At 40.9% G+C, this 27,508-nt stretch overlaps 1 protein-coding gene across 11 annotated transcripts in view; it reads right to left on the minus strand.

Moving 5' to 3' along the window:
• Positions 1-27,508, minus strand: part of LOC126457959 (diacylglycerol kinase epsilon) — a 199,868-nt gene that overhangs the window by 145,932 nt on the left and 26,428 nt on the right. For all 11 annotated transcript variants that reach the window (XM_050094706.1, XM_050094707.1, XM_050094709.1 and 8 more), the window contains 2 exons: positions 23,515-23,711; positions 23,264-23,435 (listed from right to left, as the gene is read on the minus strand). In XM_050094706.1, the coding sequence (XP_049950663.1) occupies positions 23,264-23,435; positions 23,515-23,711 (369 nt within the window). The remainder of the gene's footprint in view (positions 1-23,263; positions 23,436-23,514; positions 23,712-27,508) is intronic.

The following is a 27,508-nucleotide window of genomic DNA, read 5'->3' on the forward strand; positions in this document are numbered from 1 at the left end:
GTCACCTCATCTTTGTTTTTACATTAAATTTACAAATATAGTTGCTGATATTGCCTGGGTGATTGGAAAATACTATTTCATACTCCATTAAATTTTAAATAAATCTCGCTTTTGTTGATTGGTTAATATTAGGGACTCGTTAACTTTGTCTTGTATGTCAGTTCGATGTGTTAGTTGATTTACACTATCGATCTTTGGTGACAATTTTGCTGTAGCTGTTAATCGCAGACACCTACACTCAGTTGTTTGTTTTCCAATGCAATTATCTGTTATAAAAAGTATCCAATATCTACTCTCCCCTTTACCAAAACAGAGACGACTCTCGTCAAAGTTTAAGATGACTTTAAATTTTAATAACCAATCTAAACCAAATGATACATCTCTATTAATATTTTCTACTATTAATAGTATTTGCCGAAATAATATATCTCCAATACGACAGTTCACTTGAGTTTCGGATCTCACGGCTTTACTCTTCATTCCTGTTATCCTGACTATGTAAACTCCTGTTACTGGCAAAAGCGGTAAGTGCTGTTAAGTCTGTAATGAATTAAAGAATGCATTGGAGATGAGTGATACCTCACTCCCTGAATCTATAAATATGTTAACCTCCACAGTTTCCACTGTCCCTGCTATTATAGGTTGTAGGTTATTGGTATCTACACTCGGTTCTTCAAGTAGTAACCATTCCATGTGGGTATTTTGTGGGTAAAGTTAACATACTTATATGGAACAAGGCCTCCTAATGTATCTCCATGACCTGGGCCCTGACCCTGGGTCCAGATCGCATTGCATTTTCCTCATTATTACTAATTACAGGCTGGTTACCGAAAAAGAGATATCTCACTTCCATTTTGTGCTCTACTGTTACTCAGTATAAATTCCTGAGAAGTTACTGGACCTAAATTTGAACATGGATACTTCTGATAATTGTCGTTATGATTTTTCCTGTTGCATTGGTTACTCTTGCTAGGTTTGCCTCATGTTTTTTGACATTATTACCACTATTCCTTTTTTAGGTCGGATTTTCACTTTGGTGCAAGTTTTTGTTGTGACCCTTATTTAAGACATCAAGTGCATCTACACAGGACAACAACTCTTCTATCACCTTCCACCCACTACATAAGATATCTTTCCTCACATATATGGGTAATCATCTAATTAAAATCTGCACTAATCCTTCTTCCTCCATCAGATTACCTAAGTACTTTGCACGCGTTAGATGCCAATTGAAATACTTCCTCATTGTACCCCAAGTATTATTGTAATATTTTTGGTCCCACAAATCTGATATTAACTTCTCATGGGCACTTGCAGACCAATACTTCTTTTTAAATTTCTTTTGAAAATCTTCCCAAGAGGAAAAGTTCTCAATATTTACTGTTCCCCATTCGGAGGCTTCTCCTAGAATGTACCCCACAGCAAATTCAATCTTTTTAGAATCTGCCCAATTTTTCAGTAAAGCTTGGTTAAACCTTTTCAAAAAATTTGTCGGATGTACCTCTCCCCTGGGCTTAAATTTAGGGAATTTTCTCGATAACCCTGAATGGGCTCCCCATTGCAAATCAGTAACTACTTCACTGGTTAGCACCACATTATGTGAAGTTACTCATTTTTCTACTTGTTCCTGGATAAGTTTGAATTCTCTCCAGAGTTCGTCTAAGCCTTTCCTCGTATCAGTAAGTTCGGAAGAAGCCATAGGCGACACGTTCCCAGATGTTATTCTCTCGGTAACTTTTCTTTCTATAATTTCTTCAACTTGTTCTTCCAAACTACTTACATTTACGATATCAAAGTATGCTATTTTCTTTTTAAAGCTTCTTTCTACATTATCCACTTGTGTACTTACACCTGTAATCTGCGACTGAATGACAGGCATTAACTTGCTCTGCTTATCTACACTTTCTTTTAAAGTACTCAGTCCCTGCTTTACAGCATCAAATTTAACGTTACAAACATTTTCGAAAGATCCTAATTTTTCATTGATTTCTGATTCTACAGTATTTCATCTGTCCTCAATCTCAAATTCTAACTTTTTTGATAATTCCTGAAAATTATCATTCTGTTTACTACTAAGATCAGTGAACATTTGATTTACATGAATGTGCGGGGAACTAGTCAATTCATTCTTGAAATCTATTTTAAAATTCTCTTCTTTAGCATGTAAATCGTCGAATTCAGTCTTCAAATCTCCCATGCCTTCACATAGATTACTTAATTCTTTAGTTTGTGACTCTACCATGGCACTTAACAATCCTAAAGTTTCATTCTGAACATCCAATTCAGCATTTAAAGTTCCACTCTGAGCATCTAATTTAGCATTTAAAGTTGTACTCTGGTCATCTAATTTAGCATTTAAAGTTGTACTCTGGTCATCTAATTTAGCATTTAAAGTTGTACTCTGTGCATCTAATTTGGCATTTAACTGCAGACTCTCAGAGCATTTAAGGCTTCATTTAACTGAGTTTTGATTACATTTACCAACTCAGACCAGTCTGGCCCTTCTTTACAAATTGTCACAGCCATGACTGTTTCTGAAGTTTCCCTAACTTGCTGTTCGTTATCCATATTTTTACAAGCTTGCGAACATTTAAAAATTAACTTTTAAGTATAATAACTACACCAATAAAGTTCACTCAATAGTTTGTATCACTTCTTGCTAAATTACTAGAGTTCTGTTTTGCGCTCACCCGGCGTAGACTTCTCGCAGCCTAGGTGAGTGGATGTGATGGCACGTCAGCACCGGAGAACAGCAGCTGGTGCTGGCGACATCAGATATGGGCTGGTTTCCAAGTCTGTGTCCCCTCGATGCGTGTGTGAGCTGTATACTCCCTGCACCAGATCATCTTAGTTTTATCGTTCTAGGCATATCTCTTCTTAGTCTAATACGTCGAGATCTTCTCTCCGGTTATTAATGTTGTGACTTTCTTACATCTTCTCCTTTTTTACACTCACAAATTATATCCATCTGATACTTTGAGCTTAATTCAATTTCTTGGAATGATTCTTTTGTTTCATTATGCTCAGTTGCTATGGCAACATATGATATCTTCTTATCTCATTTTTGTCTCAAAATTCCTGTTTTCTTCTGTCCTTTCACACTGGTCGCCACGTTCTAATGATTTGACGACTAAGAGTGTGTGAAGTGTATGTGCAAACTTCCCACTTCTCTTATACGAGTTGACTTACTTGGTGTACTCAGCCGAACTACTTCTCTGGATAGCCGGCTTCTGGAATCTCTGTAAACTTCTTCTCCAAAGAATGATGCTAGTTACAGGAACCTTAAAGACTCTCCCTCTACTTGCAAAATAATAAGGTACTCGAAGAATACTTTTCAACAACTATCGGTATATTTGAGCTTCATAAAGAACAAAATTCAAACTTCGCACACAAACATTAGACTTCTTGTAAGTCACTCATATCGTCTCACATTAGAAACAGATTTAAGTACATTTAGCGAAGAGTTGGCTTAACAACCATAACCCTATTACAAACAAATCGTAAAATTCATCTTGCCTCCAGCAAGCCCAAGAGTTGTCCCCCCCCCTCCCCCCCTAACTTTAGAATCTCAAATGGTCAGTGACACGATTAGCACAGAATAAGCTACAAGTTCCACGGTTCTTCTGTATACTTTCACTAGAACTTCCATGGATCGCCCGACAAGTACTTGGCGGCGCTGTATGTCCGTCACGTCTACCTTCTGCTCGAGACTGATTTCACACCTCCACACACAAAAATGTGATGGGCAGTAGGTAGGATTCTAGCATCCCACTCTCACACCTAAAATATCATGTGTTCGAGATGGTAGAGTGGTTCTAGAATTTACGCAGAAATTCTCGAAACACTACAGTAGTCCCTAGCTTTAAAACAAGTGAATTAAAAAAAAGAGAATGAGGGCAATTAAAATTAATACAAACAGTTTTCTCCAAAGAGAGTTTGAAACCTGGGGTCTCTGCCCTTTCCTCCAACTGCCTGGTCATTGTTTGTTGTGTGGTCTTATGTTCGAAGACTGTCTGATGTAGCTCTCCATGCTACTCTATCATGTGTGAGGCTCATCATCTCTGAGTAACTACTGCAACCTACATAATTCAGAATCTGCTTACAGTATTCATCTCCTGATCTCCCTCTATGATTTTTTGCCCCCCCCCCCCCCCACCCACTTCTCTCCAATACTAAATTGGGGATCATTTGATGTCTCAGAACATGTCCTATCAAACGATCCCTTCTTTTGGTCAAGCTGTGCCACAAATTTCTTGTCTCCTCAATTCTATTTAGTACTTCCTCTTTAGTTATGTGATCTACTCATCTTATCTTCAGCATTCTTCTGTAGCACCACATTTCGAAAGCTTCTATTCTCTTCTTGTCTAAACTGTTTATTGTGCATTTTTCACTTGCATACTCCATACCAATACTTAGCATTAACAAATTTCTCTTCTCCATAAACTCTTTTCTTGCCATTGCCAATCTACATTTTATATCCTCTCTACTCTAGGAATCATCGGTTATTTTGCAGCCCAAATAGCAGAACTCATCTACTATTTTAAGTGCCTTGTTTCCTAATCTAATTCCCTCAACATCAACTGATTTCATTTGATTACATTCCATTAGTTTTGTTTTGCTTTTGTTGATGCCCATCTTATATCTTTCTTTCAAGACATTGTCCATTCTGTTCAATTACTCTTCCAGGTCCTTTGCTGTCTCTGATGGAATTACACTGCCATCGGCAAACTTTAAAGTTTTTATGTCTTCTCCCTGGATTTTAATTCCTGTTCCAAATTTTTCTTTTGTTTCCTTTACTTCTTTCTCAATGTACAAATTGAATAACATCTACAACAGGCTACAACCCTGTCTCACTCCCTTCTCAACCACTGCTTCCCTTTCATGCCCCCCAACCCTTATAACTGCCAACAGGTTTCTGTACAAGTTGTAAATAGCCTTTCACTTCCGGTATTTTATCCCTGCCACACTCAGAATTTCTAAGAGTATTCCACTCAACATTGCCAGAGACTTTCTCTAAGTCTAAAAATGCTATTAACTTAGGTGTGACTTTGCTTAACTCATCTTCTATGAGAAGTCGTAGCATCAGTATTACCTCATGTTATCTTCTATGAGAAGTCGTAGGGTCAGTATTGCTTTGCATGTTCCTAAATTTCTCCTGAATCCAAACTGACCTTCCCTGAGGTCAATTTCTACCAGCTTGTCCATTCTTCTGTGAATAGTTCGTGCCAGTATTTTCTAGCCATGACTTATTAAACTATAGTTCAGTAATATTCATACCTGTCAGCACCTGCTTTCTTTGGAACTGAAATTGCAGGGTTATTACAAATGATTGAAGCGATTTCACAGCTCTACAATAACTTTATTATTTGAGATATTTTCACAATGCTTTGCACACACATACAAAAACTCAAAAAGTTTTTTTAGGCATTCACAAATGTTCGATATGTGCCCCTTTAGTGACTCGGCAGACATCAAGCCGATAATCAAGTTCCTCCCACACTCGGCACAGCATGTCCCCATCAATGAGTTCGAAAGCATCGTTGATGTGAGCTTGCTGTTCTGGCACGTTTCTTGGTAGAGGAGGTTTAAACACTGAATCTTTCACATAACCCCACAGAAAGAAATCGCATGGGGTTAAGTCGGGAGAGCGTGGAGGCCACGACATGAATTGCTGATAATGATCTCCACCCACGACCGATCCATCGGTTTTCCAATCTCCTGTTTAAGAAATGCCGAACATCATGATGGAAGTGTGGTGGAGCACCATCCTGTTGAAAGATGAAGTCGGCGCTGTCGGTCTCCAGTTGTGGCATGAGCCGATTTTCCAGCATGTCCAGATACACGTGTCCTGTAACGTTTTTTTCGCAGAAGAAAAAGGGGCCGTAAACTTTAAACCGTGAGATTGCACAAAACACGTAAACTTTTGGTGAATTGCGAATTTGCTGCACGAATGCGTGAGGATTCTCTACCGCCCAGATTTGCACATTGTGTCTGTTCACTTCACCATTAAGAAAAAATGTTGCTTCATCACTGAAAACAAGTTTCGCACTGAACGCATCCTCTTCTATGAGCTGTTGCAACCGCGCCGAAAATTCAAAGCGTTTGACTTTGTCATCGGGTGTCAGGGCTTGTAGCAATTGTAAACGGTAAGGCTTCTGCTTTAGCCTTTTCCGTAAGATTTTCCAAACCATCGGCTGTGGTACGTTTAGCTCCCTGCTTGCTTCATTCGTCGACTTCCGCGGGCTACGCGTGAAACTTGCCGCACGCGTTCAACCGTTTCTTCGCTCACTGCAGGCCGACCTGTTGATTTCCCCTTACAGAGGCATCCAGAAGCTTTAAACTGCGCATACCATCGCCGAATGGAGTTAGCAGTTGGTGGATCTTTGTTGAACTTCGTCCTGAAGTGTCGCTGCACTGTTATGACTGACTGATGTGAGTGCATTTCAAGCACGACATACGCTTTCTCGGCTCCTGTCGCCATTTTGTCTCACTGCGCTCTCGAGCCCTCTGGCGGCAGAAACCTGAAGTGCGGCTTCAGCCGAACAAAACTTTATGAGTTTTTCTACGTATCTGTAGTGTGTCGTGACCATATGTCAATGAATGGAGCTACAGTGAATTTATGAAATCGCTTCAACCATTTGTAATAGCCCTGTATATTCTTCTTGAAGTCTGGGGGTATTTCGTCTATCTCATACATCTTGCTCACCAGATGGAGAGTTTTATCGAGGCTGGTACTTCCAAGGCTATCAGTAGTTCTAGCTGAATGTTGTTTACTCCCACGGTCTTGTTTCGGCTTGGGTCTTTCAGTGCTCAGTCAAATTCTTCGCCCCGTATGATACCTCACATTTCATCTTCATCTTCATCTACATACACATTCTCTTTCATTTCTACACTCCTGGAAATGGAAAAAAGAACACATTGGCACCGGTGTGTCAGACCCACCATACTTGCTCCGGACACTGCGAGAGGGCTGTATAAGCAATGATCACACGCACGGCACAGCGGACACACCAGGAACCGCGGTGTTGGCCGTCGAATGGCGCTAGCTGCGCAGCATTTGTGCACCGCTGCCGTCAGTGTCAGCCAGTTTGCCGTGGCATACGGAGCTCCATCGCAGTCTTTAACACTGGTAGCATGCCGCGACAGCGCGGACGTGAACCGTATGTGCAGTTGACGGACTTTGAGCGAGGGCGTATAGTGGGCATGCGGGAGGCCGGGTGGACGTACCGCCGAATTGCTCAACACGTGGGGCGTGAGGTCTCCACAGTACATCGATGTTGTCGCCAGTGGTCGGCGGAAGGTGCACGTGCCCGTCGACCTGGGACCGGACCGCAGCGACGCACGGATGCACGTCAAGACCGTAGGATCCTACGCAGTGCCGTAGGGGACCGCACCGCCACATCCCAGCAAATTAGGGACACTGTTGCTCCCGGGGTATCGGCGAGGACCATTCGCAACCGTCTCCATGAAGCTGGGCTACGGTCCCGCACACCGTTAGGCCGTCTTCCGCTCACGCCCCAACATCGTGCAGCCCGCCTCCAGTGGTGTCGCGACAGGCGTGAATGGAGGGACGAATGGAGACGTGCTGTCTTCAGCGATGAGAGTCGCTTCTGCCTTGGTGCCAATGATGGTCGTATGCGTGTTTGGCGCCGTGCAGGTGAACGCCACAATCAGGACTGCATACAACCGAGGCACACAGGGCCAACACCCGGCATCATGGTGTGGGGAGCGATCTCCTACACTGGCCGTACACTACTGGTGATCGTCGAGGGGACACTGAATAGTGCACGGTACATCCAAACCGTCATCGAACCCATCGTTCTACCATTCCTAGACCGGCAAGGGAACTTGCTGTTCCAACAGGACAATGCACGTCCACATGTATCCCGTGCCACCCAATGTGCTCTAGAAGGTGTAAGTCAACTACCCTGGCCAGCAAGATCTCCGGATCTGTCCCCCATTGAGCATGTTTGGGACTGGATGAAGCGTCGTCTCACGCGGTCTGCACGTCCAGCACGAACGCTGGTCCAACTGAGGTGCCAGGTGGAAATGGCATGGCAAGCCGTTCCACAGGACTACATCCAGCATCTCTACGATCGTCTCCATGGGAGAATAGCTGCCTGCATTGCTGCGAAAGGTGGATATACACTGTACTAGTGCCGACATTGTGCATGCTCTGTTGCCTGTGTCTATGTGCCTGTGGTTCTGTCTGTGTGATCATGTGATGTATCTGACCCCAGGAATGCGTCAATAAAGTTTCCCCTTCCTGGGACAATGAATTCACGGTGTTCTAATTTCAATTTCCAGGAGTGTATAATATTGCCCCTAAGTACATCTGTCTTGTATAGACCCTCTATATACTCCTTCCACCTTTCAGTTTTCCCTTGTTTATTTAGAACTGGTTCTCCATCTGAGCTCTTGATATTTATACAGCTGCTTCTCTTTTCTCCAAAGTTCTGTTCAATTTTCATACAGGAGGCACCTATCTTTTCCCTAGTGATATACGCTTCTAAGTCCTCTAGCCATCCCTTCTTAGCCATTTTGCACTATCTGCCAATCTCATTTTTAGACATTTGTATTCCCTTTCGCCTGCTTCATTTAGCACATTTTTGTATTTTCTCCTTTCATCACTTAAATGCAACATCTCTTGTGTTACCCAAGGATTTCTATCAGCCCTATTTTTTTTACCTACTTGATCCTCTACTGCCTTCACTATTTCATCTCTTAAAACTACCCATTCTTCTTCCACTGTATTCCTTCCCCTGTTCTTGCCAATCATTCCCTAATGCTCCCTCTGAAACTCTCAACAAACTCTGATTCTTTCAGTTTATCTGGATCCCATCTCCTTAATTCCCTACCTTTTTTTGCAATCACTTCGGTTTTAATTTAATCTGGGCAGTTAAACCAAGATCTCTTCCCGTGTGAAGCACAACGTTCCACCAGCATGCCACATGATTACTGCTGATGTATGCCCAGAGCTTAATGTTGCAGAGGACTAGCTGTATTCACCAGTTCCCAGCTCAGGAAACCGGAAACTGCCAAACCATACCCAACCAAAAAAGACTGAGTTCCCTGAGGTGCCACCATTCGACAGCTCCCATGGGGCACATGAGGCTTATCTAATGTTAAGAGTGCAGTGAACACAGCCCCAGAAATGTGTCTAGCCAATATACTAAACCAACTGGAATTTCCGTCATGAGAATAACTATCAATGAAAGAACACAGTCCTCCAAAAAATTCCTTGTAGCAAAACGCAGCTATATTATCATCCTTGAGGTGGACATCTTGTGCATATCACAATTAATGGAATATTGGAGCTCCAGTTTGACAAACTTACTCCAAAAAGTTCATGCAACGAAGATTGTACTAGAATACTGTCTACCACTGGAGATGCTATTATCCCACAAACAACAAGATGAGTTCTGACGAGCTCTAGTACATTGCAAAAAAGTTCTCCCCCTCACAAAATAACTCGATGTGTCAGTAACTATTAGAAGTCAACAAGGAGAGCCCTGGGTCACCAACTGACATGAACAGCCAGAATTCATCCCTAAGAGTAATGCATAGGGACAGCTGAACCAGTCCAGTCTGATCAACTGCAGGCCATCAATTATTCAGAAGAAAGGGAGAAATGCTGTGAAATTACAGAGTCCTTAGCCCTCTCGTGTGGGCCTTGCGAGGAACAAAGATAGCACATGGTGAGCCTGTGATGATTACTGGTGGCTGATCATAATCCCTAAAAAAGATGTCTTACTGTGTGGGGATTCACAGGAGTCTGTTTTCCGTTGTCGTTGAGTACTTCATGAATAAAGCTACATTTGGGTTAATTTGGACTGGTCTCATGTACTACTTAGTTACAGCATTGGCAATGAGTTTAGAATGGTTTCTGCATGTGCCATCTTTACATATGGTTTCATTAGGTTTATTCATTATGGATGCCGAGCTACCAATCCTGACTGAACAGCTTACTTTGGCTGTGACCACATTGCGGTTTCCATTAACAGACAGGGTACCATTCCACTGACCCATTCACATACGTTCCCTTCATATGATGAGTCTGCCGAGGATTAGAATGCTTACGAAAAAAGATTCAGACAGCACTTTTTGGCTTTTGGTGCCACAAACTAGAATTGTGCCAAGCCTTCTTCCTCTTATGCAGTCCACTTAAGGTGTATCACTTACTTGTCAACTTGCTCCTTTACAAGAAACAGTAGCATTTATTTTGATCACATGTGCAGTTTATTGTTCAACTACTATCACAAGCAAACGCATGTCACAGCGATGTGAGTTGAAGTCTACCGATGCCGGAATAAACTAAACCAGTCGTACAGCTCCTGGGCAGCTGAACTTCACGATCTTAGCTGTAAGTGTCAATTTGTTACTGATGTCCATAATGATTCTCATGCAGACTCTTATGGTGTGCGACACAAGTTATCTGTTTAGCTCCGGACAAGGAAGTACGTCAGGAGGCATTATTCTGTGAAAACCACCTGTTGGCTAAAGTTTTGCAAATAGCACACTCTTTTGAAGTTTGTCGGGTGGCAGGTAGCCAAGTTGAAGCATGGGGTGATGTGGCAGTAGTGTCGCATGATGTGCCCACTAGGTTGAGAGATAGCTTACATGAGGCAGCGGCAGAGGCAGTGGTAAACATGCAGGCCCAACGCCAAGCTGACTAAGGCCAGGCTAAGTAGTCGCAACCACAACTGCCACAGCACCAGCGTCGACATTCTCTGTTACCATCTTGTCCTTTCTGTTTTGTCCAGGATGAACTTTTGGCACACCCTAAGTGCCGGAAGAAAAGCCACATCGCCTCCGTGTGAAGTTCACTGACAGTTGCTCAGGATATGGACATGGATGTAAACTGTGTGACTCCAATGCTTGTGACTTGTTTACTGAATTAAGTATTTTTTGTCAAGTGCTTGGCTACAGGTCAACATGGGTGCTGCAACGACGTTATTCAATTCTTAAACCTATCTGAGTTTAGGCTCTCTGCCAGTGATACCAGTCATGCGGAAGCTGGTCATTTAAAACAAACAGAATATTGCACACTTGGGACAATTTATGGTATTTGCCTCTCACAAGTCAATGGTTTGTTCTATTACATTTTCGGCAGTGGCGGATGCCAGTGTTGAGAACTTGTTTGGGATGGATGCATTTCAGGCATTTGGATTTTCTATCATCGATGCAGTTCACCTTGTATCCGATCAGGTACTGTATTCTCAGTTGGAAACACAGAGTGAGGAGTTTTCCGATTTGTTTTCGGAAGATATAGGGTGTGCTACGTACTTTTCTGCTCATATTTCTTTAAAATCCACAGCTTGACCTCATTTTTGTCGTGTGAATACTGTCATGGGCCCCTGAAAGATCAAGTGAAAGGAGAATTGGACAGACTTCAATCTCTACAGGTGTGCAACCTGTTATGGCTAGTAAACGGTCGTCTCCACTAGTTGTAGCTTAGAAACAGTCGGGGAAACTTAGCCTCTGTGGCGACTTCAGTACTAGTGTCAAAAGTGCAGTCGAACATGGATACATATCCTCTCCCACACCAGGAGGAACTCTTGGTGAAATTATCAGATGGCCAGCACTTTTCTAAAATTGATTTGTCTGAAGCATATCTGCAGGTTCCTGTGGATGAAAGTCTGTGCGAGTTCTGGTTTTGAATACTCCTTTTGGTCTTATCAATATTTGCGCAGTGTTTTTAACCTATTGTTTATTTGGGGTTTAAAGTCTCGCAGGATGGGGTGCACCCTCTGCCAGACCACATCTTTGCTTTTACATCTATGCCTTGCCCCTCGTCCACAAAGGAGCTTGAGGCCTCCCTAGGGAAGACAGCCTCTTAGCATAAATTTCTGTCAGGGGTGGCCACCTCGGCCCACCCATCACATGCCTTGTTATGCAAGAATGTGCCTTTTTGCTGGAGCCAGGATTCGGAATGTGCTTTTCAAATGGAAATCCAGACTACTCTCAGCTCCTTGTTTAGCTACGTTCCTTCTGGACCAGCATACAGTTTTGACAACTGATACCTCACACTACAGCCTCATTATTGTCCTCATGCACCAGTATGCTGATGGCTTTGAATGACCTGTTGGTTTTGCCTCTCCATAAACGGTTGGTTTCCTTGTTTAACCCTGACACTTCCTTGCCTGACAAGGCAGCACATTGCCTCCAATGCTGGATGCTATTCTTGTCTCTCTACAATTATGAAATCAATTTTTGACCCACGTCTTGTCCCATCTTCCTGTGGGTCCTGATCTCGACTTTGATCATGAAGAATTGCTTTGCTTCCATCTTGACAGTGAAACACAGGCTGCGGGTAAGGGTTTCCCAATTATAAGATTGCACGCAGCAGCTGCTGTTGCTGCACACCTGGGTCTCCACCAGGTGGTTTGGTCTGTGCAACAGGGCTGGGCACATAAACTGCCAAGTTGGCTTCAGACCCTCTGCATAACTATTTTTCCTTATGGTATCACCTCTCTGTTTTTGATAGTGTTTTGCTGCTGTCCACAGAAGGGCTCTCTCCCAGAGTAGTCATTCCCACTGCATTATGGTGCGAGGTTCTATGCCTTCTCCACCAGGGCCATTGGGGAATTTTGTGCACTAAACAGTTAGATAGGAGGGATGGTTTTTGACCGGCGATTGATGGTGAAATTGTTCATTTTGTCACAGCTTGTGAGCAATGTGCCCAACAAATGGCTTCTAGGGCATCTCTGTCACCCTGACCCACTCCACACCAGCGATGGGGACACCATCATGTAGTCTTTGAGGTCCCTTCTTGAGTTCCTATTGCCTTTTGATTGTGGATGCATTTTCCCAGTTCCCTTACATTCCCTTGTGTGCATCAACATTGGCTGAGGTCACAAGTTCATATGCTCTTAAGGATTTTTTCTGTTGTGAGGTTGCCTTGTACCTTAATTTCCGATAATGGGCCCCAGTTTGTTTCTGACATCTTTCAATTGTTTTGTTTCAGTCACAGCATTCAGCATGTTATGGCTCTGCCATTTGATCCTCAATCAAATGGCAGTCCCAAATGAAAAACTTTTGTTGTGGATTATTTGCTGGATGACACCCTTCTCTGTCTTCTGAGCACATATTGCTTCACGTCTATGGGGTAGTGGAGCCCAGCTGAGTTGCTCCACAGCTGGCAGCCACGCATGCTCCTCCACCTTCTGCAGCCTGTGCTGCAACTGCTGCAGTTGGGTTCATCTGGCCGCTTTGTGCTGAGACTACTGGTATGCGCAAGAGGGTTTCGCCACCGGCCCAATTGGACACCGGCTACTGTTGTCTGCTGCCGTGGATGCTGTCTGTGTGATGTCTGTGTAGCCAAAGGGCTGGTGTCAAGCACCATGATCAGCTCCTCCCTCACTCACTGCTGAAAGCCGCTAGTTCATGGGTGCTGCCCCCATCTTCATAGCCTGCCCCGCCACCCTCTGCTTTGAGGCCATCATCGCCTGCTGTGGAGATGCCTCCATCCCATTGTCTGCCATCTTCCACATATGGCATCCAGGGGTTCCAGGTTACCGGCACCGGGTGCCACCCTGTCTCCAACCTTGGATACATTGCTACAGCCTGCTGTTCCAGTCAGGCCACCTCCCCCCGACCCCTCACCACTCTCCACTCTCCATCATCACACCAGCCTTCATCGCCGGTGGATCCAGCCCTGTTGCCCTCCCACTGGGACCTGCCTACTGATAATGTTGAGATGGTAATGGCAACCTCCTCTCTCGTCCTGTCATTGGACACCACATGGGCCCACCGCCCCTGGGCAAGCTTACAACTAGTGTGTGTGCGACAAGGGTGGCATCACTGTGTAAGTGTGTTTGAATCAGCGCCAACTGTGTCAATGCAGGCCGGCTGCTGGAGACTGCCTGTGGGAGGCGTGCACGTAGAGAGGTCTCCACACTGTGCAATCTACCAGTAACTCATGCATATAAATGCGTGGAACAGACCTAACAATCCTCTTGTGTGTCTTTCCAGTGTGCCATTCACAACCACGTGCTGCGTCTTGTTATGTGGCGATCCAAGCGAATCTGTTTACCGTTGTAGTTGAGGGCTTCATGAACAAAGCCATATTGGGTACTTCGGACAGGTCTCATGTGCTACACAGTTACTACAGTAGTAAAATACGATCAGGGTAAAGACTTTGCTAATGTTTACATTTTAGCAAAATTGTTGTGTGAAAAAAAATAAATGAAAAGTGAGAGAAGCAGTCAAGATTTCTAAATATCAAAGAAGCAGTCAAGATTTCTAAATATCAGAATAAATTTAATTGTGACTAAAGCTTTAGATTGCTGGCAATATGGTTGCCTGCCCTCAGTGCAACAAGGACATTGACAGAATATGCACACATAGGTATTAATACCTCCCATGAACCATGGACCTAGCCGTTGGTGGGGAGGCTTGCGTGCCTCAGCGATACAGATGGCCGTACCGTAGGTGCAACCACAACGGAGGGGTATCTGTTGAGAGGCCAGACAAACATGTGGTTCCTGAAGAGGGGCAGCAGCCTTTTCAGTAGTTGCAGGGGCAACAGTCTGGATGATTGACTGATAACATTAACCAAAACGGCCTTGCTGTGCTGGTACTGCGAACGGCTGAAAGCAAGGGGAAACTACAGCCGTAAATTTTCCCGAGGACATGCAGCTTTACTGTAAGATTAAAAGATGATGAGTCCTCTTGGGTAAAATATTCCGGAGGTAAAATAGTCCCCCATTTGGATCTCCGGCCGGGGACTACTCAAGAGGACGTCGTTATCAGGAGAAAGAAAACTGGCGTTCTACGGATCGGAGCGTGGAATGTCAGATCCCTTAATCGGGCAGGTAGGTTAGAAAATTTAAAAAGGGAAATGGATAGGTTAAAGTTAGATATAGTGGGAATTAGCGAAGTTTGGTGGCAGGAGGAACAAGACTTTTGGTCAGGTGATTACAGGGTTATAAATACAAAATCAAATAGGGCTAATGCAGGAGTAGGTTTAATAATGAATAAAAAAATAGGAGTGCGGGTTAGCTACTACAAACAGCATAGTGAACGCATTATTGTGGCCAAGATAGACACAAAGCCCATGCCTACTACAGTAGTACAAGTTTATATGCCAACTAGCTCTGCAGATGATGAAGAAATTGATGAAATGTATGACGAGATAAAAGAAATTATTCAGGTAGTGAAGGGAGACGAAAATTTAATAGTCATGGGTGACTGGAATTTGTCAGTAGGAAAAGGGAGAGAAGGAAACATAGTAGGTGAATATGGATTGGGGGGAAGAAATGAAAGAGGAAGCCGCCTGGTAGAATTTTGCACAGAGCATAACTTAATCATAGCTAACACTTGGTTCAAGAATCATAAAAGAAGGTTGTATACCTGGAAGAATCCTAGAGATACTAAAAGGTATCAGATAGATTATATAATGGTAAGTCAGAGATTTAGGAACCATGTTTTAAATTGTAAGAGATTTCCAGGGGCAGATGTGGATTCTGACCACAATCTATTGGTTATGAACTGCAGATTGAAACTGAAGAAACTGCAAAAAGGTAGGAATTTAAGGAGATGGGACCTGGATAAACTGAAAGAACCAGAGGTTGTACAGAGTTTCAGGGAGAGCATAAGGGAACAATTGACAGGAATGGTGGAAAGAAATACAGTAGAAGAAGAATGGGTAGCTCTGAGGGATGAAGTAGTGAAGGCAGCAGAGGATCAAGTAGGTAAAAAGATGAGGGCTAATAGAAATCCTTGGATAACAGAAGAAATATTGAATTTAATTGATGAAAGGAGAAAATATAAAAATGCAGTAAATGAAGCAGGCAAAAAGGAATACAAACGTCTCAAAAATGAGATCGACAGGAAGTGCAAAATGGCTAAGCAGGGATGGCTAGAGGACAAATGTAAGGATGTAGAGGCTTGTCTCACTAGGGGTAAGATAGATACTGCCTACAGGAAAATTAAAGAGACCTTTGGAGAAAAGAGAACCACTTGTATGAATATCAAGAGCTCAGATGGCAACCCAGTTCTAAGCAAAGAAGGGAAGGCAGGAAGGTGGAAGGAGTATATAGAGGGTTTATACAAGGGCAATGTACTTGAGGACAATATTATGGAAATGGAAGAGGATGTAGATGAAGATGAAATGGGAGATAAGATACTACGTGAAGAGTTTGACAGAGCACTGAAAGACCTGAGTCAAAACTAGGCCCCAGGAGTAGACAACATTCCATTAGAACTACTGATGGCCTTGGGAGAACCAATCATGACAAAACTATACCATCTGGTGAGCAAGATGTATGAGACAGGCGAAATTCCCACAGACTTCAAGTAGAATATAATAATTCCAATCCCAAAGAAAGCAGGTGTTGACAGATGTGAAAATTACCGAACTATCAGTTTAATAAGTCACAGCTGCAAAATACTAACGCGAATTCTTTACAGACGAATGGAAAAACTGGTAGAAGCGGACCTCGGGGAAGATCAGTTGGGATTCCGTAGAAATGTTGGAACACGTGAGGCAATACTAACCTTACGATTTATCTTAGAAGAAAGATTAAGAAAAGGCAAACCTACGTATCTAGCATTTGTAGACTTAGAGAAAGCTTTTGACAACGTTAACTGGAATACTCTCTTTCAAATTCTGAAGGTGGCAGGGGTAAAATACAGGGAGCGAAAGGCTATTTACAATTTGTACAGAGGCCAGATGGCAGTTATAAGAGTCAAGGGGCATGAAAGGGAAGCAGTGGTTGGGAAAGGAGTGAGACAGGGTTGTAGCATCTCCCCAATGTTATTCAATCTGTATATTGAGCAAGCAGTAAAGGAAACAAAAGAAAAATTCGGAGTAGGTATTAAAATTCATGGAGAAGAAGTAAAAACTTTGAGGTTCGCCGATGACATTGTAATTCTGTCGGAGACAGCAATGGACTTCGAAGAGCAGTTGAACGGAATGGACAGTGTCTTGAAAGGAGGATATAAGATGAACATCAACAAAAGTAAAACGAGGATAATGGAATGTAGTCCAATTAAATCGGGTGATGCTGAGGGGATTAGATTAGGAAATGAGACACTTAAAGTAGTAAAGGAGTTCTGCTATTTAGGGAGTAAAATAACTGATGATGGTCGAAGTAGAGAGGATATAAAATGTAGACTGGCAATGGCAAGGAAATCGTTTCTGAAGAAGAGAAATTTGTTAACATCAAGTACAGATTTAAGTGTCAGGAAGTCATTTCTGAAAGCATTTGTATGGAGTGTAGCCATGTATGGAAGTGAAACATGGACGATAACCAGTTTGGACAAGAAGAGAATAGAAGCTTTCGAAATGTGGTGCTACAGAAGAATGCTGAAGATAAGGTGGGTAGATCATGTAACTAATGAGGAGGTACTGAATAGGATTGGGGAGAAGAGAAGTTTGTGGCACAACTTGACTAGAAGAAGGGATCGGTTGGTAGGACATGTTTTGAGGCATCAAGGGATCACAAATTTAGCATTGGAGGGCAGCGTGGAGGGTAAAAATCGTAGAGGGAGACCAAGAGATGAATACACTAAGCAGATTCTGAAGGATGTAGGTTGCGGTAGGTACTGGGTGATGAAGAAGCTTGCACAGGATAGAGTAGCATGGAGAGCTGCATCAAACCAGTCTCAGGACTGAAGACAACAACAACAACAACAGGTATTAATAAGATGCTGTTCCTGCTCAACTTTGGAGCCACTAGTACATCAGAGAACACATCCACGGCACGGTCACTGACCCGCCAATTATCAAGATTTACAGATGTGGAAAATACTCTTCTTAAATTTGTAATAGCTTGACAGTGCACCACAGTATGCAGCCACTTCCAAGAAGCAAGCGTCAGCAAGAAGGTCAAAATATCAGCTGGGAAGATTCTAGCAATGCTCAAGCAGTTTTAACATTACCTGCATCCCACCCGTAGATGCATTGCCTCACAGAACGTTTCAATATCACACCAGCAGATATACTGTCAATAAGAGGTGAGATAAAAAAGAAATGGGAATTTTTTTATTTTTGCAGGCTTTATACATTCAATTTTCAATTTCTTTTTATTTTATTATATTTTTTTGGTACATGTGTTCCTGATGTATGTCTGTATTTTCACCTGTTTTGAATATTTAATTTATTGCTGATGTACAAAAAGATTACATGTTTTTCTAGCACTCAACCAATTTTTACTTTCGAAAAAGATGTTGTTGTTGTTGTGGTCTTCAGTCCTGAGACTGGTTTGATGCAGCTCTCCATGCTACTCTATCCTGTGCAAGCTTCTTCATCTCCCAGTACCTACTGCAACCTACATCCTTCTGAATCTGCTTAGTGTATTGATCTCTTGGTCTCCCTCTACGATTTTTACCCTCCACGCTGCCCTCCAATGCTAAATTTGTGATCCCTTGATGCCTCAAAACATGTCCTACCAACCGATCCCTTCTTCTAGTCAAGTCGTGCCACAAACTTCTCTTCTCCCCAATCCTATTCAATACCTCCTCATTAGTTACGTGATCTACCCACCTTATCTTCAGCATTCTTCTGTAGCACCACATTTCGATAGCTTCTATTCTCTTCTTGTCCAAACTGGTTATCGTCCATGTTTCACTTCCATACATGGCTACACTCCATACAAATACTTTCAGAAACGACTTCCTTATACTTAAATCTATACTCGATGTTAACAAATTTCTCTTCTTCAGAAACGATTTCCTTGCCATTGCCAGTCTACATTTTATATCCTCTCTACCTCGACCATCATCAGTTATTTTGCTCCCTAAATAGCAAAACTCCTTTACTACTTTAAGTGTCTCATTTCCTAATCTAATCCCCTCAGCATCACCCGATTTAATTGGACTACATTCCATTATCCTCGTTTTGCTTTTGTTGATGTTCATCTTATATCCTCCTTTCAAGACACTGTCCATTCCGTTCAACTGCTCTTCCAAGTCCTTTGCTGTCTCTGACAGAATTACAATGTCATCGGCAAACCCCAAAGTTTTTACTTCTTCTCCATGAATTTTAATACCTACTCCGAATTTTTCTTTTGTTTCCTTTATTGCTTGCTCAATATAAAGATTGAATAACATCGGGGAGAGGCTACAACCCTGTCTCACTCCCTTCCCAACAACTGCTTCCCTTTCATGCCCCTCGACTCTTATAACTGCCATCTGGTTTCTGTACAAATTGTAAATAGCCTTTCGCTCCCTGTATTTTACCCCTGCCACCTTCAGAATTTGAAAGAGAGTATTCCAGTTAACGTTGTCAAAAGCTTTCTCTAAGTCTACAAATGCTAGAAACGTAGGTTTGCCTTTTCTTAATCTTTCTTCTAAGATAAATCGTAAGGTTAGTATTGCCTCACGTGTTCCAACATTTCTACGGAATCCCAACTGATCTTCCCCGAGGTCCGCTTCTACCAGTTTTTCCATTCGTCTGTAAAGAATTCACATTAGTATTTTGCAGCTGTGACTTATTAAACTGATAGTTCGGTAATTTTCACATCTGTCAACACCTGCTTTCTTTGGGATTGGAATTATTATATTCTTCTTGAAGTCTGTGGGTATTTCGCCTGTTTCATACATCTTGCTCACCAGATGGTAGAGTTTTGTCAGGACTGGCTCTCCCAAGGCCATCAGTAGTTCTAATGGAATGTTGTCTACTCCCGGGGCCTTGTTTCGACTCAGGTCTTTCAGTGCTCTGTCAAACTCTTCACGTAGTATCTTATCTCCCATTTCATCTTCATCTATATCCTCTTCCATTTCCATAATATTGTCCTCAAGTACATTGCCCTTGTATAAACCCTCTATATACTCCTTCCACCTTCCTGCCTTCCCTTCTTTGCTTAGAACTGGGTTGCCATCTGAGCTCTTGATATTCATACAAGTGGTTCTCTTTTCTCCAAAGGTCTCTTTAATTTTCCTGTAGGCAGTATCTATCTTATCCCTAGTGAGACAAGCCTCTACATCCTTACATTTGTCCTCTAGCCATCCCTGCTTAGCCATTTTGCACTTCCTGTCGAGCTCATTTTTGAGACGTTTGTATTCCTTTTTGCCTGCTTCATTTACTGCATTTTTATATTTTCTCCTTTCATCAATTAAATTCAATATTTCTTCTGTTACCCAAGGATTTCTATTAGCCCTCGTCTTTTTACCTACTTGATCCTCTGCTGCCTTCACTACTTCATCCCTCAGAGCTACCCATTCTTCTTCTACTGTATTTCTTTCCACCATTCCTGTCAATTGTTCCCTTATGCTCTCCCTGAAACTCTGTACAACCTCTGGTTCTTTCAGTTTATCCAGGTCCCATCTCCTTAAATTCCCGCCTTTTTGCAGTTTCTTCAGTTTCAATCTGCAGCTCATAACCAATAGATTGTGGTCAGAATCCACATCTGCCCCTGGAAATGTCTTACAATTTAAAACCTGGTTCCTAAATCTCTGTCTTACCATTATGTAATCTATCTGATACCTTTTAGTATCTCCAGGATTCTTCCAGGTATACAACCTTCTTTCATGATTCTTGAACCAAGTGTTAGCTATGATTAAGTGATGCTCTGTGCAAAATTCTACCAGGCGGCTTCCTCTTTCATTTCTTCCCCCCAATCCATATTCACCTACTATGTTTCCTTCTCTCCCTTTTCCTACTGACGAATTCCAGTCACCCATGACTATTAAATTTTCGTCTCCCTTCACTACCTGAGTAATTTCTTTTATCTCGTCATACATTTCATCAATTTCTTCATCATCTGCAGAGCTAGTTGGCATATAAACTTGTACTACTGTAGTAGGCATGGGCTTTGTGTCTATCTTGGCCACAATAATGCGTTCACTATGCTGTTTGTAGTAGCTAACCCGCACTCCTATTTTTTTATTCATTATTAAACCTACTCCTGCATTAGCCCTATTTGATTTTGTATTTATAACCCTGTAATCACCTGACCAAAAGTCTTGTTCCTCCTGCCACCAAACTTCACTAATTCCCACTATATCTAACTTTAACCTATCCATTTCCCTTTTTAAATTTTCTAACCTACCTGCCCGATTAAGGGATCTGACATTCCACGCTCCGATCCGTAGAACGCCAGTTTTCTTTCTTCTGATAACGACGTCCTCTTGAGTAGTCCCCGGCCAGAGATCCGAATAGGGGACTATTTTACGTCCGGAGTATTTTACCCAAGAGGATGCCATCATCATTTAATCATACAGTAAAGCTGCATGTCCTCGGGAGAAATTACGGCTGTAGTTTCCCCTTGCTTTCAGCCGTTCGCAGTACCAGCACTGCAAGGCCGTTTTGGTTAATGTTACAAGGCCATATCAGTCAATCATCCAGACTGTTGCCCCTGCAACTACTGAAAAGGCTGCTGCCCCTCTTCAGGAACCACATGTTTGTCTGGCCTCTCAACAGATACCCCTCCGTTGTGGTTGCACCTACGGTACGGCCATCTGTATCGCTGAGGCACGCAAGCCTCCCCACCAACGGCAAGGTCCATGGTTCATTGGGGGGTCGAAAAAGATAGATAGAAGAATTTGTACTAAATTTTTCTTGGAAAATGGAACAAAATGCAGCACCACATCCAAAATCTTGACTGTGGCCTATGGCAAATCTACTATGAATAAGACAATTTACAAATGGTATCAATGTTTCATAGAATGCTGAGAAGTTGTTGAAGATGACGACCATCCTGGACACCTTAGCACATCAATTACTGATAACAATGTGGAAGAAGCAAAGAAAATGGTAGTGAAAAATTGCCGAATCATCATCAGAGAGGTTGCTGATAATGTGGGCATATCCTATGGCTCACACCACGCTTTTTTTTTTTTTTTCCTCCAGATGTTTTGGGCATGAAACATGCAGCAAAGTCTGTTCCAAAACTGTTGAATTTTGGCAAAGCAACATTGTGTGGACATTGGTCAGGAATGTCATTTTCAAACCATTACAGGAATCTCGAATGTTTGACTATAACATAATTTCAATGGCACATTCAAAGGACTAGTTCATAGGTAAGGCCAACATAACAAAGCATTCAAAACTAGTCACCATTAAAAAGTATACGCAACTGTGAAGGAAACCTTAATAAATAATGAAGCTATTTTTGCCATGATTTTCTTTTATTAAACACGTCAGTCAAACCTTACGAACAGTTTATTAGATAATCTGAGTAGCATTTAATTTGGTGATGATGATGTTACCTGCATGATGGTATAACCTACCTGTAACTGTAACTATATTCACCACAACTTAAGCTTCATTCATATTAAGCACTGTGTGTTGCAGAATTTGTTTTAAATGAATATCTGTGTAGTGTTTACTTCCTTGTGTTCTGTCTGCCAACTGGTACACATTGTTGATTTCTTTCTTAGTCTGTCTGAAGATAAGTGCTATTTCTTGCCAAGTTCTCAGTATTCGCAGCAAATCAGGGGAGTATCTTGAGCCAGGAACTATTTCAAAGCACAGCTGAGGATACATTTCAAAGCACAACTTGTTCTATTTTATCACCAATATCAATTGTGTGACTAATTTGACTTAAAAGTATTGTTCCAGTGTAGCAAAACATTTATTTGCACTAGGGTTTAATGTCCCATCAATAATGAGGTAATAAGGGCCGGACCAGAAACTTGGATTGGGGCAGGTAACTAATCACGTCTTTTCAGGGGAACCATCCCAGCATTTACCTGAAGCTATTTAGGGAAATTACAGAAAACACCATATCTGTAGTGGTGGAGAGGGCTCTGAACTGCTCTGCTCCTGAATATGAGTCCAACACTCTAAATACTGTGCCACTTCATTTGATTTCTGTTGCAGTGTTGGGAGTTTCACTTGAGAAGTTGAAGACATGTAAAAACCGCGCAAAAGGCTGTCCCTATACTTCTCTTAAATAAGACCTTTACGCTATTTTCCACTGAAAATACTGTTCCGATAGTTGTCATAATCTGAAAGGAAATACTAAGAATCTATGCGGATTTCTTCTTTACATCTATATCTCCCAATCCAACACCTTTTGTTCATCGCACCAGTAACAAAACACGATTTAAATTACACCCTCATTTGACAATTCCACTAAATAAAAGTGAACTTAGACGCACCAGTGTAACAGCATACACCCAAATGAAATTAAAGCTTATAAAAAGAATACAAATAACATTTTTTAACAAATATAATTATATAATTTTTTTTTTTTTAAATCAGTACTAAAAATATATGTAGTTGTAACATATAAAATGAGTAGGCATACATTTTGAACCATTCATCATCTCTTGTGTTTAGTCACAAAAGCAGAAGTTTATAAAAATAAATTACCTTTCACCCAATGGTGTTTTATTGGTCCCTTTTCTTTCAGAGAAATGGCTTTGCATTTAAGTTTTCTGTTAGCTTGATTCACGCATTCAACATTAGCACAAACTCCACATGAGTCACAAACAGCAGTGCGATTGGTCAACAAGAGAGATTCACAAATGCTGCAGTAACCAGACTATAAGAGAAACAAAAATATACTGACAGTGATAATCAACAACACTGTTCAATTACTTACAAACAATAATGACTCATACCTTAGTAAGTGGGTGATTAAAAGACCAATAGTGCTTTTTAGAAGCATCATGAATTTGTACATGAGTATCACGATTTAAGTACTTGAAATAAGCAACAGTCACTAAAAACATCAGCAAAGCCAATATAAATGGCCAGATGACAGACGTGAGCTCTGCATTCCACAGCATTAAGATCTGCCACATGTTTCTGCAGTTACCTGCAACAAGGGATACATATTTTATACTTGCAGTGGTAAATTTTTAGATTCATACACAGTTTGGGAGAAACCACACATGCTGTTTATTCATTTGCTCATCAGCGGATAAGAAAACTATTATATTCATATTTATTATGCCAAGACAGCATGAGTTATTCATCCATTTACTTTTCATTAGGCATAAGAAAACTATTCAATTTTAACCGTACCTGATTATGAAAAATATTCAATTGATACAAATTTCAGAGTTGATTTGATTTGATTTTTTATTGGTCCAGTTTTATCATATAGCACAAATTGTACAATTGATATTGGACAGGTCAAAGATAAGTTACAATAATACATAGTATTAGCAATTATAATTAGGTACCTACTACAATTAATTTTGTTACGTATTCAGAAATTCTCTGACAGAATAGAAACAGTGCTTTATTAGAAATGCCTTTAGTTTAGCTTTAAATATTGGATGGGTAGTATTTTTTATTTCCTCTGGTATCTTATTGTGTAGTATTACTCCAACGTTAATTATGTTCCTCTGATAGGGGGTTGTTCTGCGATATTTTTTATGTATATTTGATTCCCTTCTGGTACTATAGTTGTGTACACTTTTGTTCTGTAGCAGTTTGCCTGTTTTCAGGAGGTAGTCCCTAGTGAACAAGATAGTTTCATAAATGAATAAAGTTGGAACATTTAGAACACCAAGCTCAGTAAAATGGGACTTACAGGACTCTATCTTTTTAAGACCACAAATTATTCTTAAAGCTCTTTTTTGCATTCTAAAAACCTTTACACTGTAAGTTGAGTATCCCCAGAAAATGATCCCATATCGGATTAGTGAGTGGAACTGTGCATAGTATGCCTGCAGTACTGTTGTTTTACTTGTTGTAGCCTTTAAAATTCTTAGGCCATAGCACACAGATGATAGTTTCCTACACAAGTTATTTATATGTGTGTCCCACTTTAAGTCTTCCTGAATCCAAAGACCCAAGAATTTTGTGACAGCTACATTTTCTAGGGGATCATTTTTTAATTGGGCTTGAATAGACATTTGATTAGTTGGAGGATTTAAATGAAAATCGACACACACCGTTTTTTCAGTATTTTTAATGAGTTTGTTTTTTGTGAACCACTCAGAAAGTATTTTCATAGAACAAGTCCCTTACAGTACTATAAGAACACTGTTCAATTTTTATTTTCATTGATTCAAGAATTGTCACACTGAGGAACTTTTTGATAAATTCACATCTTCTTCTATGAGGTTTCATTTTATACGAAAGGAAATGAAAATCTGAAAATAATGGAGAGTCAAATGTTACAATAGATGAGGTACAGAAAGAATGCCAAACTAGTAGAAAATGTCAGAAGTTTGTGGAAAAAAGAGTGCAACTAACAAGCCTATGCACAACAAAAATCTTGATTTCAGTATAAAAACTAAAGCATTTGAATAAGTGACAATAAAATTACCACTGAAGAAGGGCGTGAAGGAGGATACAGTGAGATATAGAACTAAAATGGGATTTTGGTCCACTAAGAACAATCAACCAAATGACATAAAAATGTTCTTATCACTTTGTAAAGTACAAAATTTTGTGTTGTGACATACAAAATGTGATGTGTTTATGAAGCTGTTGAGGATATAGCTTAAAACACTGCAAAACTCAGGAAAGAAGCTGACTTCATAAAGTAAATGAATTGCATATTCCTGAATCATTCAACTATACTATAGGCACAAAAAAGAACATAAGCGACATAAATTGAGTGAGTAAAATCCAGAAAAATTAAAGCTTATTTTCATCACCATGTATAGCCATATCTGAATTTTACAATAAGAGATTTCAATTGTCACACAGCTATAAAGCTAAATGTGCGAATGAAAGGTGTGACTGAATGGTGTGATCTCTGCAGCACCCAAGCCACCAAAAAAAAGCTGGTCATCATTTACTTTGTCATGCGGAAATTAACAGAGATCACAGTATCTGACTAAGTAGCTCACTCCAACTTTTATAGCACAGTTGACTTCACATAACAAAACACACTTGTCATTTTCTCTGTCTACCATTGTTTTTAATTGCTTCAAATCTCACGGAGGCATATTTCATTTTTGTAACTAAGTGGGAGGCAGCTTGTTTGTTGCCATACGCATTTTGCTTTTTTTAATTTATGAAGCATCTTCAGGGGCCTACAATACATACTTGTTTTTAAATATATGATAAATGCATTTTGAACTAATTACAAGTATGTTACTATGTCAAAATAAATAGGGCAGAATGTTCCAAATTTTTGGATGTACATACTAATGAAAACTTAAACTGAAAGTAAATTACTAAACTTTGCAATCAACTAAGTTCAGCTACTTTGGCTCTTTGTATAATTGCTAATCTTGGAAACAAATGAGTCAGTCTCTTGGTGTATTTTGCATACTGCCACTCAATAACATCTTATGGAATAGTTTTCTGGGGTAACTCACCATTTATAAAGGAAGTACTGATTGCACAAAAGCAAGCAATAAGAATAATATGTGGTGTCCACTCATTGATGTCACTTCAAGGAGCAAGGCATTTTAACTGCACTGTCATAATACACTATATTTGTTTATGAAATTTGTCACAAAGAATCCATCACAATTTAAGAAGAACAGTGAGATCCATGCCCACAACACTAGAGGGAAAAATGTGACCTGTATTATCTGTCATCAAAGATCTCAGTGGCTTGGAAAGGAGTTCAATATACAGCAACAAAAATCTTTGTTTATTTTCCCAACAACATAAAATTTCTAGCAGGTAGCAAAGCAAAATTTACATCAAACCTAAAATCATTTCTGCATTATTTCGATAAAACAATCATTTGTATACTTCTATAGTCTAAAAACCACTATGAAGTGCCCTCTGTACTAATTATTAGGGTTTTTTTCCTTTTCCAATCAGGTAATGAGTGCGTGAAGAATAAGTTGGGCGTTGCAGTATATTCCTAGTCATCATTTAAAGCCAGTTTTTTGTAAATATACTTCCTCAGGATAGTGTATGTTTATTGTCAAGAGTCTGCCAGTTCAGTTTCTTCAGCATCTCTGTGATATTCTTCCACAGATCAAACAAACCTGTGACCATTCATGCTGCCCTTCTCAGCATATGTTCAGTTTTCTTTGTTGATCCTACTGGGTATGGGGTCAAAACCACTTGAGGAATATTCTAGGACAAGTGTTTTGTAAGCAATCACGTTTGTACACTAATTGCATTTCCCCAGTATGCTACCAGTAAGCTGAGTCTACCACCTGGTTTACCAATGATTGATGTCATGTAGGTACCACTTCAAGGAGCTAGGTCTTTTAACTGCACCCACTTGAAGGAGCTAGGCATTTTAACTGCACTGTCATAATATACTATATTTGATTTTGAAATTTGTCACAAAGAATCCACTATAATTTAAGAAGAACAGTGAGATCCATGCCCACACACTAGAGGAGAGAAATGGCCTGTATTATGCTATTATGTATTCTGCTACATGCTATGATTTCATATCATTTCGTATCTACTTCTACATCCACACAGATACTCTGCAAGCCACCATACAGCGTGTGGTGGAGGGTACCCTGTTATCACCACTACTCATTTCCTTTCCTGTTCCACTTGCAGATAGAGGCAGGAAAAAACGACTGTCTATATGCCTCCACATGAGCCCTAATTTCTCATATCTTATCTTTGTGGTCCTTACGTGCAATGTATGTTGGTGGCACTAGAATAGTGGCAGTCAGCTCCAAATACCAGTTCTCTAAATTTTGTCTATAGTATTTCTCGAACGGA

Source organism: Schistocerca serialis, chromosome 2 (genome assembly GCF_023864345.2).
Source record: "Schistocerca serialis cubense isolate TAMUIC-IGC-003099 chromosome 2, iqSchSeri2.2, whole genome shotgun sequence".
In the NCBI taxonomy this organism is placed as follows: domain Eukaryota; kingdom Metazoa; phylum Arthropoda; class Insecta; order Orthoptera; family Acrididae; genus Schistocerca; species Schistocerca serialis.